Raw genomic sequence first — 17039 nt, 5'->3', positions numbered from 1 at the left:
ATTCCTAACTCTTGGTGTTTTGGCTTTGAATCTTGAGAAATGATTAAAGGATGCCCATAATATCACACATTGTGTTCATGTTTTAACACAGAGCTCCCTTTGCAGCTTTCATTTCTTTCACCCAAACCACCTGCACTCACCCTTCTCTCCAAGGACCCAAATCCTACCATTTCCTCAAGATTAAGGTAAAATAATACAAAATAACAATTTATGTTAACTTATTCCCTTCTTGAGATTTCCCTAATCTACATTCACAGCACATATGGCCATATTGATATTTTAGTCACAAATTCCCTTGTGAAACCTTGTATTGTTCTGTGACAGTTCTTTAACTTCTTAAATAGGTGTATTTTTTTTCTTTTTCAAGAAATATTATTTTGTATTGCTTATTAAATCCATCATCAGTGCCTAGCAAAGATGAAAATATGAGTCTTTGTTAAAGTTTTTTCTAGGTACTATTTTGTCAGTCCTTTTCCTTAGGAGAGTTTAAAGCAGATTATAGATGTTATTTCAATAATTCTGACAACACTTCTGTGCAGTTCAATAAGTATTATTATCCTAGAACCCAGGACAGCACCTGGTTTAGACATTCAATCAACATTCAGATGACTAGGTTATCCTATGCTTAAACTTAGGGAAATTAGAGGCATCAAATGAGATCAGGACTTAATCCAGATCACTTTATTACACAGTAGTTGAGATTTACACACAAAGACAAATAAGAATTACTTACATGGGAGTTTGGAGACCATATTAACTGGCAAACAGGTCCAGGAGTAGTAATATACCCTATGGGCTTATAATCCTTTTCTACCTCAAAGAAGAAGACAGTTTGATCTTCACTCTAAGAAAAAGAGAAATATCCAACAAATATGGGGTTTTTTGAAATCTATTCCACAGAGTACAGAGCAGCACTTAAAAGCTATAGTATACATATAAATATGTATATTTAAACCCACAACAATCATATATCTCAGATTATATGTGCTGCCGAAGCGAGCACATATATCTCAGATTATTCTTGGAAAATTATTTCAAATATTTGCTTTATTTCCCCCATGGGAACATTTGACAAACCAAGTGTTCCGGGATGTGTTTCTGAAAAAATGATCACCGTACTTGTCCATAGATTAACTCACACAAAAAAAATTCCACAAAGTATATGCTCACCTATTAATGCATTAAAAATGTATATGGTTATTCTCTTCACTTATGGCAATTCTATATAAGAACATGCCTATGTTTTATGTATTGATTATACATGAAACATGATCATAACTCCCAGCTGAAAATTTCTATTCATTTGAAATAAGCATTAAAACTCAATTTGTAAGAAAATTTTAAATTGTCATGCACAGACTATACTGAAAGAATATGAACATAAAGAAAGCAAACTATGGATTTTTCTCTAAAATGTACATTAGCACATAAGTTATCATCAAGTAGGAAGATGAATAAGGTAATTTTAACCATGAAAGCTCAATAGGAAACAAAAGGAAATGTAGCACTCACCCCTGTAGCTAGAATTTCTCCATCACGTTCATAAGCTAAAGCAGTGACACGAGCAGTATGGGGTTTGAAAACCTGCTTCAAATTAATATCTGCATCAGATACTTTCTTCCGTCCTGCAAAAACTGTGAGCCTTTTTGGATCATAAAGCTCAAGAACTCGAACAACGCCATCTTCGAATCCTACAATAATCTGTGCTCCATTGTAGCTTACCTTGGATAAAAATTAAATGTAACAAATTCCAAATTAGTTGATTAAGAAAGGTACACTACATAACAGATAACTCTGTATTTTATTTAGCCAAATGATTTAACATTGACTGCTCATTGGTAATTCCTTATACCACTTTCTGAGTAAATAATGGCAATACAAACACTTGAGGAGCAAATGTTGGTGGAATGTCTGTCTACCATGTGCCAGGCACCTATCACCAGCAACTCAAGGGTGAGCTATAAACAGTTTGTTCCTGGTTTCATAGAATTTAGGTCTAGTGGGAGGACATCATGAAGATGAGTGTAAAATATGAACAGAAATTAATGCTAAAGGAAAGAAACAATCTATGAGGGCATTAAACAAAGAAAGTGGACCTAGACGGAGGGCTTTCTTAGGGAAGAGATGGTGGAGCTGAGACCAGAAGGATATCCAGAAATTAAGTTCAGGAAGATGGGAGAAGTATTTCTGGGAGAAGACATAGCTTGTGCAAAGGTCGTGTGGCAGAAGAGAGGCTAAAGAGGGAGATAAGCAAGCCACAGGTCACAAAGTGGCTTACATATCACATTAAGGATGGTCTTCATCCCAAGAGCAATGGGAAGCCATTGAAAAGTTTTTAATTGGGGGTTTGGGTGTGTGTGTAGGAGCTGACATGATCAGATTTGCTATTTCAGAAAAGTCATCTTAGCTGCAAAACAGAACTGAGATGGCTTAGATAGGATGCAGGGAGACCTTTAAAGAGATTGTGGTCACTTGGTCTGAGGTAGCATCACGGAGAGGAGAGATATGGGCATAGCTTAGAGAGAGCTATAATGGCCCTATTTGGTGACACCTGAATATGGGGGAGGGGAGCAGAGGGAGGGGTCAAAGATGACTGAGACATTTACTGAGATAGGAAACAGTGGAAGGGAGCCAAGTGCATGTGTGGTTTGTTGTTGCTATTATCATTTTGGAGGGGACTGATTGGAGGCCAGCAGGGTATCATGAATCTAGTGTTGGACATGTTGGGTTTGAGATCCCCTGAAGATTTCAAAATGGGGAGGACATAGAGTCTGCAGCTCAGAGAAGTCTGGGCTGGAGAAAGAAATCTAGCAATGTCTGAATATACTAAATCTGCTGTCTTGGGAGGCATTTATGAAAAAGGCGAGAGCCTTGATATTCTTTAGAACAGAGTAATCATTGCTGAGGCCAAGTCATTAGGAGAGTCTTGGCAATAGGAAAACTGTACTCCGTTCAACTCCAGTTGAATGTTGTTCACTCAATACTTGCTGTGTGTCTAAATGTACCATAGAGGCACTAGAGATTCAAAGAATAAAGAGTAGTTGTCACCCATGAAGAGCAGTCTGGTTGGAAAGAGACATAAAGCAATTCATCATAGTACATTGTGATAAGGGTCATAAAATTGGTATATACATAATCCTTTAAAAAAAAAATCACAGGGATCCCTGGGTGGCTTAGCAGTTTGGTGCCTGCCTTCGGCCCAGGGTGTGATCCTGGAGTCCTGGGATCGAGTCCCACGTCAGGCTCCCTGCATGGAGCCTGCTTCTCCCTCTGCCTGTGTCTCTGCCTCTCTCTCTCTCTCTGTCTTGCATGAATAAATAGATAAAATCTTTAAAAATAAATAAATAAAAATAAAAAAATTAAATTAAAAAAAATCACAGACAAAGGAGTACCTAGCTCTGTCTGAAGGTAGAGTCCCACAGAGTGCTATGCACAGGAGAGGATGTTTGACTTGAGCTAAGTCATAAAGATATGGAGTTTTCTAGAGAAGCAAGAGGGTGTAAAGAAGGGGCATTTCAATTCTAGCGTGCTATTCAATGATCATTACTTGCATAGGAGGCTGAAAAAGGAAACAATTCTATGGACATTGCACAACCATCTGAATAAATGATTTAATTACATGGCTGTATTTTAAATACTTCAGGGAAGAGTGTAAGTGAAGGGGGATGAAGAGTCAGTCAGGTTCGGTAAGACAAACACTCTATGGTTTCTCCTTGTTCTAACCTTATCATTGTCCTACCTCTATTCCCTAGCCAGAGTTCTCCTTCTGGTCTTGATTCCATCATGAAATTCTCCTCTATTCCAGCCATTTCTGCCTTTATTTTGGCCCTGGAACATTTTCTCTTTGATTTCAACCCAAAACAGCAAGGATAAAACATTCTCCAAATACTCCCATGATATTTTTAAAACATAGCTGCAAATTCTTTGGCATGCCTCCCAAACAGAGATGGCAATTGGGTCCCTCCTCTCCTTGAATCTGAGTGGAACTTGTGATTGCTTCACTCAACTGAGTATGGTACAACTGACATCATGGGACTTCCAAGGCTGGTCCTACAAGGCCACCAGCATTGGCCTGTTTATCAGAACACAAGATCTTGGAGCGCTGAGCTGCCATATAAGAAGTGTGTGACTGCTGTGAGGCCATCATGCTGTGACAAAGCTCGAGCCACATGAAGAGGTTATTATGTAGAGAGGTACTCCTACTGACAGCCCAGCTCAACCCAGCCTTTAACCCAGGTCCCAGACTGATGATAAAGAAGCCTTTATGTGATTCCAGGCCTCAGACGTGATGAACCAGAGACAATCCATTCCTGTTGTCATCTGTCTGATTTCCCAATCCAGAGCATATGAGCAAAATAAAATGACTGTTGTTTTATGCCACTACATTTTATAATGGCTCATTACATAGCAATGGATAACTAGAACAACTCCCTATCTCTGCCTAGATTTTTTCCCATAGGTCGTATCATTATCTAACATATCACATATGTTATTTATTTTTCTTTATTGTGCATTTATGCCTCCTCTCTCCCACTAAAGTGTAAGATGTATGAGGGCAGGTATTTTTGCCTTTCTGTTCATGCTCTATTCCCAGAAGCTAGAAAAGATCCAGCACCTTACAGGCATGCTGTAAATATAAATAGAAGAAATGAAATCACAGTGAGATAAAGGAGAGATACACAAAGTTCTGTTGAGTAATTATTTTATAACATGGAAGGATTACTAACCTGCTGATGGCATAAAAATAGAGTTTCATTAAAACAGGACCAAAACAACAAAGCAAGGTCATGATACGATTTCTATCACATTCTGAGTGAATAAACTGTTTATCCTTCTCTAATGTCGAGTCATAAGACATATTTCCAAGAAATAGCACTGATATACCGTATTTACCAATAGATTCCAGTAGAAGTTCATTATCATTAACTCACCAGTCGGGGCACCCAAGCAAGGGCAGTACCTCCTTGTTTGAATTTCATCTGAGCCAAAGGAGTTTTGCTGGCAAAATCATAGATTCGAACAGAGCCTACAGAAAGATAGTTTTTTTTTTCCTAAATAACTTTTGCTCATTTAACATGTTAAACATTATAACAAGAAATTTCATAAATAAATCAACTAATAATCTATTAGGCTTTCTTTACTCAAAAATTTACATATATATCCTCAAGCAGGTAATTTGTAAGCGTGGACAATAAAGAAAACAATTGATGACTGACTCAGATTAATTTCACCTTGCACAGCCCACAAAAGATTCACCATGCATCAGGAAGGAAGAAACAAGGTGAAAAAAATAGGGAAAACACAAATGTGGATAAGACCAAAATGAATGGCATCTTCATGAGTAACTGACTATGTCCTTCAAACTTTCACAACAACCAAGGCTGCTATACTTCAGTTCCTCTGCCCTCCACAAAAACCCACCTCACTTGCATCAAGAGAGTTACCTTTTGGAAAAGTTCTCAAATGCTTTTCATCAAACACATATAAAATTTTGTGTGGAAAACAAAAAATCACAGATCTATTTTCATTTAGAGTTCCTACTCACAATCCAAGGCAGTAGTGGCCATAAGGTAAGTGAGGGGAGAGACTGCCAAGGCTTCGATGGCTCCAGAATGGAAGGAGAAGAGGCAATCTGGATCTTGGGTCTGATAATAAAAAGACAGATATCCTAGTAGATCTCAAAGATTAGTTAAAATCAAATTAAGGTCAAGTTTTTAAAAATATAACTAGAGCCTAATAACACATGTGTGATTTTATCTGAATAGAAATTTTTAAAAGCATAATAGGCTAGGGCACTTGGGTGGCTCAGTCAGTTAAGCATCTGATTCTTGGTCTCGGCTGAGGTCATGATCTCAGCGTGGTAGGACCAAGCCCCAAACTGGGCATGGCACCTGCTTGAGGTTCTCTCTCCCCCTCTCCCCCTGCTCTTCCCCATCTCTAAAATAATAATTTTTTTTTCTTAAAGAAAGCAAAATGGGCTAGAAAGAGTGGTGGACTTTAGAATTGGGAGAAACAGTACTGGCTTGAAGGCTTTCCATTTCTTCACCAGTAAAATGAGGTGATGGCAACTGTCTACCTGTTTATCAGGGTAGCTGTGAGAGCAGGAGATGATAGAAATGAAAATACCATTAAGTTAATGGCAACTGTAAAGCACTAGATAACATTGGGCATTGCTATTGCCACTTTTCTGGTAAATTTTGTTGAGATAGTTCCTTTTTTTTTGCAAAATCAGAGAGGGAGATAATACATTCTCAGGACTAGGACATGTTGGACAAGTTTTTCATGAGAACAATGATCAAATATGGAGAAAGAAAGAGTATCTTTTAAATAAGGAGAATAATAGACCTTTGTTATAAAAATTAGGGAAAAATAAGAAAAATGAACAACTTACAATATTTGAAAAACTAAGGTCAAGCTTCCATATGGCTCCACTGGCATCCTAAAAAATTAAATACCTAATATTAGTTTATTATTTTTAACTTATATCAAATGAAAGGAATTTTCTTCCTGTGATTTAGTTAAAGGAAAACAATAATACCAAGAGCTTACATGTTTTAAAGTATGATTGAAATTTAACAAAAGCAACTTATATATATATATATATTAGAACACACAATAAATGAAACATATTCATAATACATGTAGTCAATTTAATATAATAAGAATGCTAATTGGTTTTCTGTGTATCAAATACAGGTCAACTAAATACCAAAATTCAGGTACTCCTGGTTGACATATCAATAGTAGTCTTAATAGTAAAATGGACTTACAGTCACAATAAATCATGTAATTATTTTAATTTTATGTCCAGGTAACTTAAAAGAGCCAAGAGACAAGAACACAACTTACCTGAGCCAACCAAAAGTTACTTCCAATTTCATTCATTTTTATCATAGAGAAGAGTTTGACATTCTTGCCTACTTGAAGCTCATTAATGGGCTCGATCTCTAACAATCCAGTCTCATCAATAGAATCAGCAGTGTCTACTGTCTCAAAATCCCAGATCTTATAAATAAAGAAAATACTTTAATCAATCAGTAGTTTCTGAATTTATATTTTCTATAAGAAAAGGCCCTGATTTTTTTCCCCAAAAGTCGTTTCTTCTTGTTTCATGCAAATTAGTGAATAGGTGTAATGAGAACACCAGCCAAAATATGTCCCCTGAGATATTGCTCCCAACTATGGGGATAACAAATTTCCTTTATATGTATGGAGATTAGTGAGAAAATACAGCCTAGTAAGAATTCTAATTTGCCTAAAGTAAACGTTATGTCAAGGTATCTGTCAGGTCTATCTGCATATAAAGTGTCTGTAAGGAGTAAATGATTCAGTTGTTCAGGGAGACACTACAATGAGCCCTGTTTTGATTTTACCAGTGGGCCCCTGGAAAGGGGAAATGGGCCTTCTTAATGGTTCAACCACAGTCTTCATTATAAGCAGAGAAAATGGATGTAGATTAGGTCCTTTATGAGAAAATGTGTCTCGTTCTTGATTTAGACTGTACCATTCAGGTAAGGATTGTTGTTCCAGGACAAGAGAAGAAAATGCTATGGGAAGCATGAAGGAGCACAATTTCACAAGGCAAAGAGGTTGAGAAGGACTTCCTCTGTGAAGTGCTAAAGCTCACCCTGGATGGATCAATTAGCACACCCCACCCTGTTAACCCAGACTCAATAACTCAGCCTTTGGGGAGGGTTGGTGTTATCCCATAGACTAGCCTCATGGGGAAGAAGCCCAGATCATAGATTGGACTAACTCCTGGGAGTTGGGGTAAGTTTTTCCTAAAGGATTAGATGTAGAGATTTACTTTGTAAAAGACTAAAGAGATTAGCATGAAATTTTTTTTAAATTTTATTTATTTATGATAGTCATACAGAGAGAAAGAGAGAGAGGCAGAGACACAGGCAGAGGGAGAAGCAGGCTCCATGCGCTGGGAGCCTGATGTGGGATTCGATCCCGGGTCTCCAGGATCGCGCCCTGGGCCAAAGGCAGGCGCCAAACCGCTGCGCCACCCAGGGATCCCCATTAGCATGAAATTTTTAAAAGAAGCCAGTTTAGAAATTAGTGCTGTTCATGAAGGGACCCTCTGTGAAGTATTTAACTTCTTTTCTCTTGAGGTTTCCTTTTAGTTGGTATTTTGACATTTTGGGGTGGTATATATCTTGGAAGCATAGCGAATATACTAGGACAAACAAAAGGACATAAACATTTCCCAGAACAGTAAGTGGTATCTAACAAAATAATTTTAATATGGTAAATGTAAAAAAAAATGTATACTTGGTCTCAAAAAAGCCAATGGCAAGAAGACAGCCTGGGAGAGAGATGGCTTAAATAGTGTATTAGACATCATAAGCTCAGTAGGGATCAACAGAATGACCAGACTATTTTTAAAAATATAGTCTTACCTCTCAGAACAATACTTCCTATAGAATGCCCAGAGAATATTACCACTTTCTTATGAAAAGTGTCAGTAGGAATATGTACCATGAGGACCACGAGGCAAATCACCAGCCTCCAGGTTTGCCAGCAACAGCAGGGTATGTATATATGAATGTGGGAGACAACCAGGAGCACTTAGATGCTGAAGCAGGGTTCCAGCTTAGCCCACACTATGGACAGGACAGTGTCCATAGGTGAGGACAAGTGAGCTCACCAGTGTCAGGAGCAAGGAAAGGGGAGCATCCATGGGCAAACCCTATCAGCTCACTTTTGAGCATATTTCTAATTGATAACCTCAAAAATAAGAAATGTTTGGCACCTTGGCTAGAAAACTCCCCATTCATACTGTGTATTTTGAAAGGTCATCTGTATCCACAGCTTATATTCTGTTAAAATAGGTTTTCATGTTCTGAAACTACTATTTCAAAAACAGAATCAAAACAACAAAAGGTCCCCTCAGAAAATGCACGGCTAAGATGTTGTAAATTAATTTTGACTCAAATTTAAATATTTACTACAAGGAAAGCATTATTTAAAATGGATTGGCCTGGGAGCAAATGACTCCTCGTCTCTTTCATAAAGTGACCTTTGTGAGAAAGAAAAATCTGATCAAACCAACAGGGAAGGTTTTGATGTGGGTGCTACTGACCAAGTGTCAAGAAAACTTACCCTAATACATCCATCTGCCCCAATGGTGATAACTTCGCCCTCATCCAGCACTATTTGGTTAATGGGACCCTGATGACAAGACTTCCTTGCAGCTCGACAGAGCTCAACTTTGATGAGGCCACCTTCCCACAACAGCATGTTGCCCCACTCTGACCCAGAGAGCACCTGGCAGGTACGCAGAAAGGAAGGAATGTTCATTAAACCAGACAAACGTGGATATTTATGCCTCAAATAGCAGGTGAGAATTCTTTTTAAAGATCATATCTCTTGATTATAAAAGTAAAAAAAATAAATATGGAAAAATAAGAAACCTAGAAATAAAAATTCATTACTTGAGAAAAAAAATCACTAATCACGTTTGAATGTATTTCCTGGCATGATATAAAATCCCAACATAGTTTTACATCATTGTGATTAGGCTGTCCACTGCTGGTAATTTTTCAAATATATCTGTAATAGCTTCCTTTGTACATCTCTTAAAGCCACAATCCAGTAACAGAATTACCAGGTCAAAGACGTGTTTAAACACTTGATAGGCGAGAGTCTACTTTTTAAGAGTGATAATATCAAATGTCACAGGATGTTTAAAAAATTATGAGGCCATTAGTGAACTCAGCAGATTATAGCATAATACTATCCAATTTCAAACAAGAATAATCACCTGGGACCAGCTCTTATTAATCCATTTAATCCAGCGCTTCCCCGAGAATGTACCACCAAACACTAGTTCCTAGGTGGCTTAACTGGTATTAGATAATAAGCCATACTAATTTAAGTATTGACTCTGCCAAGTGCTGCTTGAGCATTTTACATATATTATTTAATCCTAAGAACCCATATGAAGGGGTACATTTATTGGGGGTACTAAATACAGCTATGCAGGTTGGGCACTTTACTTTCCCAGAAAAGACAGTTATCCTCATTCACACAAAGGAATCATATGGGCCAATAGGAGCCCCAAGTATTATTATTCCCATTTTACAAAGGGGAACGCTGAACAGAAGAGTTAAGTAACAAAGTACCCATAGCAGTCAGGATTTGAAACCAGGAACCCTGGCTCGAAAGTTCCTGTCCTAACATGCCTCACAAGGCCTATGCTTGGATAAACAAAAATCAAACAAGTTTCTTATCTCTAGGACCCCTAGGAGACTTTAACATAGAAGTGTCCATTGGAAATCACTGAGAGGAATTTCTAGATACAAAGGAATTTGACCCAGGAAGTCCTCTTTTCACAGAGCTTCTGTGCAGGCTAATATTCTTTGGGCGGCTCAGATCTAATTCTTTTCTGCTGGCTCCAGGATTCTGCATTCCACGTCCCTCACCTAGACTAATTTGCTCAGTCTTTCTGTCTCCCCAGTCTACTCATCCTATCCATTCTACCTGTTTCACCTACTATTAGACCTCAGCTCACTTTTGATAGTCTTTATTTAGCCTTGCTTTCTTCCATCCAGTGACAAAACCACCCAAAGCCACCAACACCTGGCAGGCAGGCCGGTCCTTCTGAAAGGTCACTCGCGTCTAGCTTTCTTTTTCCTTTTGTCCTGAATAATGAAATGAAAGTAACATCTTCCTTCTTGGCTTATCTCCCTGACTCCAGATTTCCCTTCCCCCAATTTGTTTGGCATTTTTGTGACCAGATTGATAAACAACTTCATTTGCAACTCTACTCTTCCGATGTATAATAGCTCTGCCCAGCTGTTAAAATGCCTGATACATAGGACCCAACTCTACTTCTCAGCCTAATTTCCCACCCTTTCCCAACATGAATGCTCTTCCCTAAGTAGCCCTCCAAATATAGGATATTTATTCCTAACTCTAAACATTTCCGTTTTAAAAGGAAAAGGCATCTCTCTTTTTTTATTTTTAATTTTATTTTATTTTATTTTTTTGGCATCTCTTTTTAAAATGGCTTCTTTTCTCCCCTACACATACACAAACCCTACTAAACCTGTTAAAGATAGATCTTGTGACATGTTTTGTTGTGTTTTTTTTAAAAGATTTTTTTAATTAATTTATTTATTTGAGATATAGAGAGCAGGGGAGGAGGAGAGGGAAAGGAGATAATCTCCAGCACACTCCACACGGAGCACAGAGCTGGATCCGAGGCTCAATCTGGGACCCTGAGATCATGCCAAGAGCTGAAACCAAGAGTCAGATGCTAAATTGACTGAGCCACCCAGGCGCCCCATGTGGTATGTTTTTCATAATCTTTATATCTGCTTAATTCTTATGGTATTTAGAATTTGAAGCTAAAATTATCTATGATCATTTTATAGGTTTGGGTATATATTTAACCAGCATCCAAAGTTTTTTATTCCTTATACACAACATGATTCCAAAGTGAGAATATCTACTAGGTAAATGACTAGCCCATTTGGTTCCTCAAAGTAATATTTGTATGCTGGCATTTACTTATAACTGAGATGTTCACAAGTAATACTATATAACTTTTCCTGAAAAGAAGCCAAATACAATATTAATGGAAAACCGATCCATTATTGAATCCATTAGTGGAAAATTGATCCAATATTAATGGAAAACTCATCCATCCATAGGCAATATGCCCATAAATTTTGTAAGAGGAAGAGAGAAAATAGACTAACAGTGTTAAAGAATAAACTAGGAGATTAAAGTCTCAGTGCATCTGTAGGCACCATTGTAAAGTGGCTCAATCTCCCTAAATAATAATCTGACAATAAAAACAAAAGCCACAAGATTGTATACAACCCTTGAGCCAGTAAGTCCTCTTGGAGCATCATGACAAAAGAGGAGGGTAAGGTAAACCTTATAAACACTGCAACTCCATGACATAATAAAAAGTGACAATATGTCAATAGGTCAGTATATTAAAAAGGTTACATACTTTATATATGTGTACAATATTTAGTAAACACAAAACAATGACATTTACATGTGGATTATGACAATTCCCTGGAACTAAATTAAAATTGATCATCTGAAGAGACAAAATTAAATGTCCACCATATTTACAATTATAGCCTCCATTATTACTATCATTGGCAGTGCTTTTTAGCTTTCCTCTTGTGTTTTTTTAAATTTTGTTTATTGAAGTTCGATTTGCCAACATATAGTGTGACACCCAGTGCTCATCCTGTCAAGTGTCCACCTCAGGTTTTTTTTAAGATTTTATTTATTCATGAGAGACACACACAGAGAGAGAGAGAAAGAGAGAGAGAGAGAGAGAGAGAGAGAGAGAGGCAGAGACACAGGCAGAGGGAGAGGCAGGCTCCCCTCAGGGAGCCCGATGTGGGACTCAATCCTGGGATGTGGAATCATGAGCCAAAGGCAGACGCTCAACCACTGAGCCAAAGGCAGACCCTCAACCGCTGAGCCACCCAGCCATCCCTGGCAGTGCTTTTTAGAATGCCTAATGTGTTTTCATACATTTTTTTAAAACATAATTTTGTTATTGTACAATAGTGGCTATACTCACTTTCCCATCTGGGAGCTCCATGTAACCCTCTATATCCGTTGTGGCTGTTTTGCCAAATCGACCCAATGAACCCTGAAGCTTGAGACCAGTGAATGTTAGAGCTATTTCCCAGAACCTGAAAATAAATAAGAAAGAGACTGGATGTACCTCTAAGAGGCTTTATTTATTTTTATTATCACCCAAATATTTTCATATTTCAGAATCACATTTGTTATTTCATTTATTCATTCACCTAACTAATATGTATCAAGTATCAACTAACTCTCAGGCAAAGTTCTAGGCAATATGAACTCAGAGTTGAGCAAAACAGACAAAATAAAGTCCTGCCTTTGTGGAGATTTAATCTTAGAGTCTTGTTGTCCTATGCAGCTGACCCTAGACAAGTTTGACTGTTTTAATTTAGAATTAACATAATTAACACTAAATCAAATTTAAAATTCAGTGTTTCAGTCAGACCAGCCATTTTCAAGTATTCAATAGCTCTGTGTAGCTAGTATTTACTAGATTGGACAACATAGAACTTTCCATCTGGGCAGAAAGTTGTTCTATAGTACCATTTTAGATGGAAAAGTTTTTTTTTTTATTCTAATTTACTTGCTATGTAACTTAAGAGTGATTTTCTTAATAACACTGTGCCCTCATTTTCTCATGTATAAAATGAGAATATTAGTAGCATCTACCTCATAAAATTGTTGAAAAACTCCTAGAACAGAGCCTTGTACATAAAAGCAATGAATAAATGTTTGTTATTACTAACATTTCTTATTAATAGTCTAAGCAAATGAACAGATGATGAAAAACATAGAAAAAAAGAATCTGGCCCTCCAACTACATATAAAACAGATAATGAATGGCATCAACAAGCCAATAGTATGAAGCCAAAAGCTTAAATAGCAAACCTCCTTCTTCAAGGCTATGGTAGGTCCTCTGATCATACATTCCAAATACTCTGTTTCTTCTACAGCACTTCACTCATGAAATTACTCTCTTTCTAGCTCTCTCTCTCCAAAGATACAGTGCAAAGAAAATATGCACGTTATTAAATGATGGGAAAATGTAAAGAATTAGAAATTTTTAGCCTATAGCTAGCAGATTACTTGAGATTTCCCCCAAATTTCCATTTTAAAATTTGTTCAATTAATCTATATTTCTAGTGAATGAATAAGAAGAGAACCAGGTTTAAATCTGAAGAAGGGAAACTCAGGATAAAAATGTCTTTCTTGAAAAGGACACTGGAAATCTAGTTCTGAACTGCTAAGAGGTGGTGGTAGAAGGTTGTTAAATTAATGCCTAAGACAGGGTAGAATGAAGACAGAAAAGGACAAAATCATTCCATCCTGGAAGGTAGAGCTGTGTATGTTAGAGTGAATAGGACATGGAATTTAGAGCCAGAGACTTGAGATCAAGAGTAGGCTTTGTTACAATTTAGTATTGAGGGTCCTGCATTAGGAATGATTGTTATAATTCTTGTTTTACAGATGAAGACTAGATTCAGAGATGTCGAAATGACTTAGCCATCATACAATACTGATACCACAAATGTAACGGTGGATCTGAAAACTCAATATTCCATGTTAGTAAGAGTTATACAAACCCTTTTAGGTGCTAAAGCCTATATGAAGGCAGCAGGCAATATTTAAAAGTTATTCTTTTTATCTCTACTGTCTTGAGTAATAAAAAAACCCCATATCCAATTAGAAAAGCAGCACTACAGTTAGTTTTGAAGATAACACATTTAAAAATTATCCTAATGTTAACATCAGCACAAATGTCTCCAGCTGGCCAATCCCCTTAGACGATATCCTTAATGATAATGAACCACCACCTGTACCAGTCACACAACCTACTTGATGTGGCCTGATCCCGCTGTAGTAAGCTGCTCATCATCTTCAGGATTAAATGTAACCTTAAAAACTTCCTGGGAAAAAGCTTTTGTCTTCAGTATGGGCTGTTCTTCTTTCCAATTCCAGATGATCAGTGTGTGATCGGGGTTGCTGCCAACAGAGGCTAGCAAGGTACCATCATAGTTAAAATCCACATAAGCATAGGCCAGCTCAGTCCCATCTGAAAAGATGAATGGGAGTCTAATGGACAAAGGCAACATTTATTTCATTTTCAATTTAAAAAAAAAAAAAGGAGAGAAAAAGAGCAAGCGAGCATCCTTGGTTATAAGTACTGATGAAAGAATGCCAAGAGTCCCCAAAGAAACAAAACAAAATCCTGCATCACTCTTGGCTTTACAATGAATTACAGGACATGATGAGGGAGAATGAAGAAATCTTAGTCACACTTTACATGAGAAAAACACCGAGAATACATTTCATTTTATAAAGTGGAGGAGGGGATAGAAAATCATGTTAGATGGCAGAAAGAAGTCAATCTGTAATCAAAAATTTGCCACTGAAAAATTCATCAAATAAAAATTGAGGACTTCAGGTTTGTGGTTATGCATGTAAGGAGTTTGGAAGTCACCATTCCATAATAACAAATAAAAAGCTGAACACACTAAAAAATCAACAACTCTCCTTGGATTCATAAGTGAGGGAAGGACACTGGAAATACTGACAAGTGAGGTGTATTTGTGACTTACCACATCAGGAACTCCCAACTGGTAACAGCCAAGGGTAATAAAACCTGAACATTTATAACTGATGAATTGCTGGAGGTTCAACATGGACAAGTCTGAGAGTTAAAAACTCCAAGGGTACCCAGTCAAGGTAGCCCCAACAATATTGTGAGATCTATCCCCAGGAGATTGACCAGGTCCCACAGTAAATACCTGGAAAATGCTTCAGACTTTCAGTAGGGAGAGGGAAAAGGAACCATCTTGAAATACACCAGAACACTCAGTTCTTCTTAATAAGGCCTGCCCTCAGGAAAAACTAGTTAACCAGAGCCTAACTAACCTGGGGAAGGAAATACCAACTTCAGCCCCCTCTAGCCAACCTGTCTCAACCAATAAAGAGATAACTACTGAGAAACAACTGTGACATTCACTCCAGAGGCAGAGACTCACTCAAAATTTGAGAACTAATCATGGAACTAAGAAATCCTAACCCTCCCCCGACCCCTTACCACCAAGTTATAAGGAATTATAACTCTACAGCAATTATTTTTACCCACTACACCAGGTCTGGCTACCAAGGAAATATTACAAAGCAAACCAAAAGGAAAGAAACACAATTTGAAGAGACAGAACAAGCATCAGAACCAGATAGCACAGATGTTGGAACAGAATAGAAAGCCCAAAAATAGGCCTACAGGATTATGGTCAACTGATCTTTGACAAAAGAATAAAGGCAATATAACAGAGCAAAGACAGTCTCTTCAGTAAATTGTGCTGGGACAACTGGACAACCATAGGCAACAAATACACAAACAACAAACAAATTAATGTAGACATAGACCTTATACCTTTCACAAAAATCCAAAATGGATCGTAGGCCTCAATATAAAATGCAAAAACGTAAAACTCCCAGTGCATAGAAGAAAACCTAGGTAACCTCAGGTGTGGTGATGACTTTTTTCGATTCCACACTGAAGGCAGGATCCACAAAATAAATCATTGATAAGCCAAACTTCATTAAAATAAAAAACTCAAAAAATAAATAAATAAAAATAAATAAAAAAATAAGAATAAAATAAAAAACTCCTCTAGGAAGGGCAAGGTCAAGAAAATGACAAAACAAGGCTACAAAGTGGGAGAAAATATTTGCAAAAGGCATATGTGATAAAGGACTGTTACCCTAAATAAACAAAGAACTCTTAACACTCAACAATAAATATGAACAACTCAATTACAAAATGGGCCAAAGACCTTAACAGACACCCCCACCAAAAATATGCAGATTACATATAAACATATAAAAAGCTGCACCACATCCTATGTCATCAGGGAAACACAAATTTAAAAACTGAGATACCACTACCCACCTGTTTAGAATGGCCAAAATCCAAGTCACTAACAACACCGAATGCTGGTGAGGATGGGGAGTAATGGGAACTCTCACTCGCTGCTGGTAGGAATACAAAATGGTGCAGCCACTTTGGAAGGCAGTTTAGCAGCTTCTAACAGAACTAAACATAACCCTCAGCATAGGCTCCAGTAATTATGTTCTGTGGTATATACCCAAAGTAGTTGAAACTTTACGTTCACACAAAAACCTGTACTCAGTTGGTTACCGCAGCTTTATTAATAATTGTCAAAATTTGGAAACAACTAAGATGCCCTTCAATATGCAGATGGATACCTAAACTGTGGAACATCCAGACAACAGAATAGTATTCAGCACTAAAAAGAAATGGAAAAAAAAAAAAAAAAAAAAGGAATGGGCTACCAAGCCATGAAAAGACAGGGAGGAACTTTAGAGGCATATCTTTTTTTTTTTTTTAAGATTCCATTTATTTATTCATGAGAGACACAGAGAGCAAAACAGAGACACAGACAAAGGGAGAAGCAGGCTCCCCGCAGGCAGCC

General features: G+C 37.4%; 1 protein-coding gene across 1 annotated transcript in view; it reads right to left on the bottom strand.

Annotated features, from left to right (window-relative positions):
* The window catches only part of CFAP44 (cilia and flagella associated protein 44), a 129756-nt gene that overhangs the window by 90281 nt on the left and 22436 nt on the right, over positions 1-17039 (bottom strand). The window contains exons 7-15 of the mRNA XM_041757344.1: positions 14410-14626; positions 12563-12677; positions 9109-9273; positions 6850-7005; positions 6392-6439; positions 5546-5645; positions 4932-5026; positions 1513-1722; positions 734-844 (exon numbers count right to left, since the gene is read on the bottom strand). Coding sequence (XP_041613278.1) covers positions 734-844; positions 1513-1722; positions 4932-5026; positions 5546-5645; positions 6392-6439; positions 6850-7005; positions 9109-9273; positions 12563-12677; positions 14410-14626 — 1217 coding nt within the window. The remainder of the gene's footprint in view (positions 1-733; positions 845-1512; positions 1723-4931; positions 5027-5545; positions 5646-6391; positions 6440-6849; positions 7006-9108; positions 9274-12562; positions 12678-14409; positions 14627-17039) is intronic.

The sequence above is a fragment of the Vulpes lagopus genome, chromosome 1, assembly GCF_018345385.1.
Source record: "Vulpes lagopus strain Blue_001 chromosome 1, ASM1834538v1, whole genome shotgun sequence".
Classification (NCBI taxonomy): Eukaryota; Metazoa; Chordata; class Mammalia; order Carnivora; family Canidae; genus Vulpes; species Vulpes lagopus.
This window is presented reverse-complemented; position numbering and strand designations above follow the sequence as displayed.